Source organism: Octodon degus, unplaced genomic scaffold (assembly GCF_000260255.1).
Source record: "Octodon degus isolate 3935 unplaced genomic scaffold, OctDeg1.0 scaffold00075, whole genome shotgun sequence".
Classification (NCBI taxonomy): Eukaryota; Metazoa; Chordata; class Mammalia; order Rodentia; family Octodontidae; genus Octodon; species Octodon degus.
In genome coordinates this window covers 2,975,204-2,977,568 of record NW_004524651.1, presented here as the reverse complement: position 1 = coordinate 2,977,568, position 2,365 = coordinate 2,975,204, and the positions used below count along the sequence as shown (strand labels likewise).

Here is a 2,365-nt window from a genome sequence, read left to right as displayed (position 1 = left end):
ATGGCTCAGTGGAATAAGTGCTTCCCTGGCAAGTGCAAGGGCCTGAGTTCAATCCCCGGTTCCACCAAAAAAAAAAAAAAAAAAAAAAAAAAAAAGAAAAAGAAAAAGAAAAAGAAACAGGCTGGGGATGTAACTCAGTGTAAAGGCACTGGGTCCAATTCCCAGTACTGAAGAAACAACTCTAAGAAACAAAAAAAGGCAGAAAAGTTCTTTGGAATAATTTTCCTTTTTACTGTTTACCCTCATGGATGATCTTTTCATGCCAGATTTGTTTCCATCACTGAGCTGTTTAAAGGAACTGATCTGGGGTTGGGGAGATGGCTCAGTAGAATAAGCGCTTCCCTGGCAAGCACAAGGGTCTGAGTTCAATCCCCGGTTCTGCCAAAAATAAAATAAAATAAAAAAATAAAATAAAGCCATTGTGCTTCTAAAGCTTCAAGTTCTCTATAAAGTTGAACGAGAAGAGAAGCCAGATTCTCCTGCACCACCACCAAGCGCAAGGGACCACAGGCACAACGTGATCTGCCGGAGTAGAGCACCTGGAGGAGGGAAGGGCTACAGAAATGAGCACACACGAGATTCTGAGTCAGAATGGGTCCTGAGTTTCACAACAAACTGGATAAGGGGCTTGGACAATGTGTAAACCATTATCTGAGTTGGGCATGGTGGCGCACACCTGTGATCCCAGCACTTGGGAGGCTGAGGCAGGAGGGTCACTGTGAGACTGAGGCCAGCCTGGGCTACCTAATGACACTCTGTCATTAAAAAAAAAAAAGGAAAAGGAAAGAAAAAGATGTTATCTGAGACATTTAGGTACTAAATTATGAATATCTTTTCTTTTTATCACAGTGGAAAATGTATAACTGACATTTTATTTATTTACTTTTTTGTCTAGTACTGGAGGCTGAACTCAGGGCCTTTGCATTAAACTGTATCTCCAGGCCTTTTTTATTTTGACACAGGATCACACTAAGTTGTGTAGTTGTGCAAGACTGGACTTCAGCCTCCCACAATGCTGGGATTAAAGACATGGGCCAAACACACATGGCTGATCTATCTATCTATCTATCTATCTATCTATCTATCTATCTATCTATTTATCTATCCTTTTCTTTCTTTTTTAGGACAGGGTCTACAGGGTCTCACTATGCAGGTTGGATTTGTAGTAATCCTCCTGTTTTCAGTCCTCCAAGCACTGGGATTACAGGCCCGTGCTACCATGCCCAGTCTCAATCATCCTTTCAGCAGATCCCCATGGCACGCTGGGGATTGAACCAGGAACCAGGTCCCTGTGTCTGCCTAAACAGGCATTTTAATCTGCTGAGCTATCTGGGTGGCCCTTCATTTCTTATTATTGTATTTTCTCTTTTTTTTTTTCTCTCTCTCTCTCTCTCTCTCTCTCTCTCTCTCTCTCTCTCTCTCTCTCTCTCTCTTTCTTTCTGGTATGTTGGGGATTAAACATAGGAACCTGTACATGCTAAGCAAGAACTGCACCACCCAACTGTGCCACTGAGCTGTATTTCCAGATTTTTAAATTTTTATTCTTTTAATTTTTTTTGAGACAGTCTCATTATGTTATTGGCCTTGAACTCATTATGTAGCCCAGACTGGCCTCCAACGCATGGTGATTCTCCTGCCTCAGCCTCTCCAGGGTTCAAATTACACATGTAAGCCGCTGGGATCACAGCTGTGCACCACCGCACCCAGTTCTTCGTTGCATTTTTGTAAAACAAAGCAAAACAAAATACTTTAAAAATTCATATTTTTAAACGTGAAATTGGGCAGGGAGATGGCTTGTTGGCATAAATACCTGCCTGGCAAGGGTGAGGTGCCGAGTTTGATCCCTGCCGTACCTCAAAAAAAAAAAAACAGTGAAAATCTATACTAAAGCTGGGGCTGTAGCTCAGGGGTAGAGGGCTGACTGTCACAGTCGCAGGCTCGGGGGTGAGAGTCCAAGTCCACCTGTATATCCCCTACCATGGCTGGGAGAGAAGACGTCATCGGCAGAATTGAGGCACAGCACTGGAATTCCAACCGAGTTCAGCCTGCGACTGGGGCTGGCGTCAGTGTAATAATCGTCGATTGTTCGGTAGCCAAACATGACGGAAGTGAAGCGCTTATCGAACTCTCTGATAGATTTAGCCTGAGAAATGAAAAGAAATTATATCTTTTCTTGGAATCAAAAGAGAAAAATAAAAGCATGAAAGTTTCTCTCCTACCTTCATGACATGGTCCATATCAATTTGTTTTACAAACATATGCCGGTGCCTGGAACAAAGAATTTCAGAACTAAAAATCAAGGTCATTCCTGCCTCAGTCACACCTAAAATGCACAATAAATAATTAAATAACCTAGCACAAGGTG

General features: G+C 42.5%; 1 protein-coding gene across 1 annotated transcript in view; it reads right to left on the bottom strand.

Moving 5' to 3' along the window:
* Positions 1 to 2,365, bottom strand: part of Abhd3 (abhydrolase domain containing 3) — an 85,862-nt gene that overhangs the window by 4,249 nt on the left and 79,248 nt on the right. Inside the window, exons 7-8 of the mRNA XM_004635814.2 lie at positions 2,220 to 2,268; positions 1,978 to 2,143 (exon numbers count right to left, since the gene is read on the bottom strand). Coding sequence (XP_004635871.1) covers positions 1,978 to 2,143; positions 2,220 to 2,268 — 215 coding nt within the window. The remainder of the gene's footprint in view (positions 1 to 1,977; positions 2,144 to 2,219; positions 2,269 to 2,365) is intronic.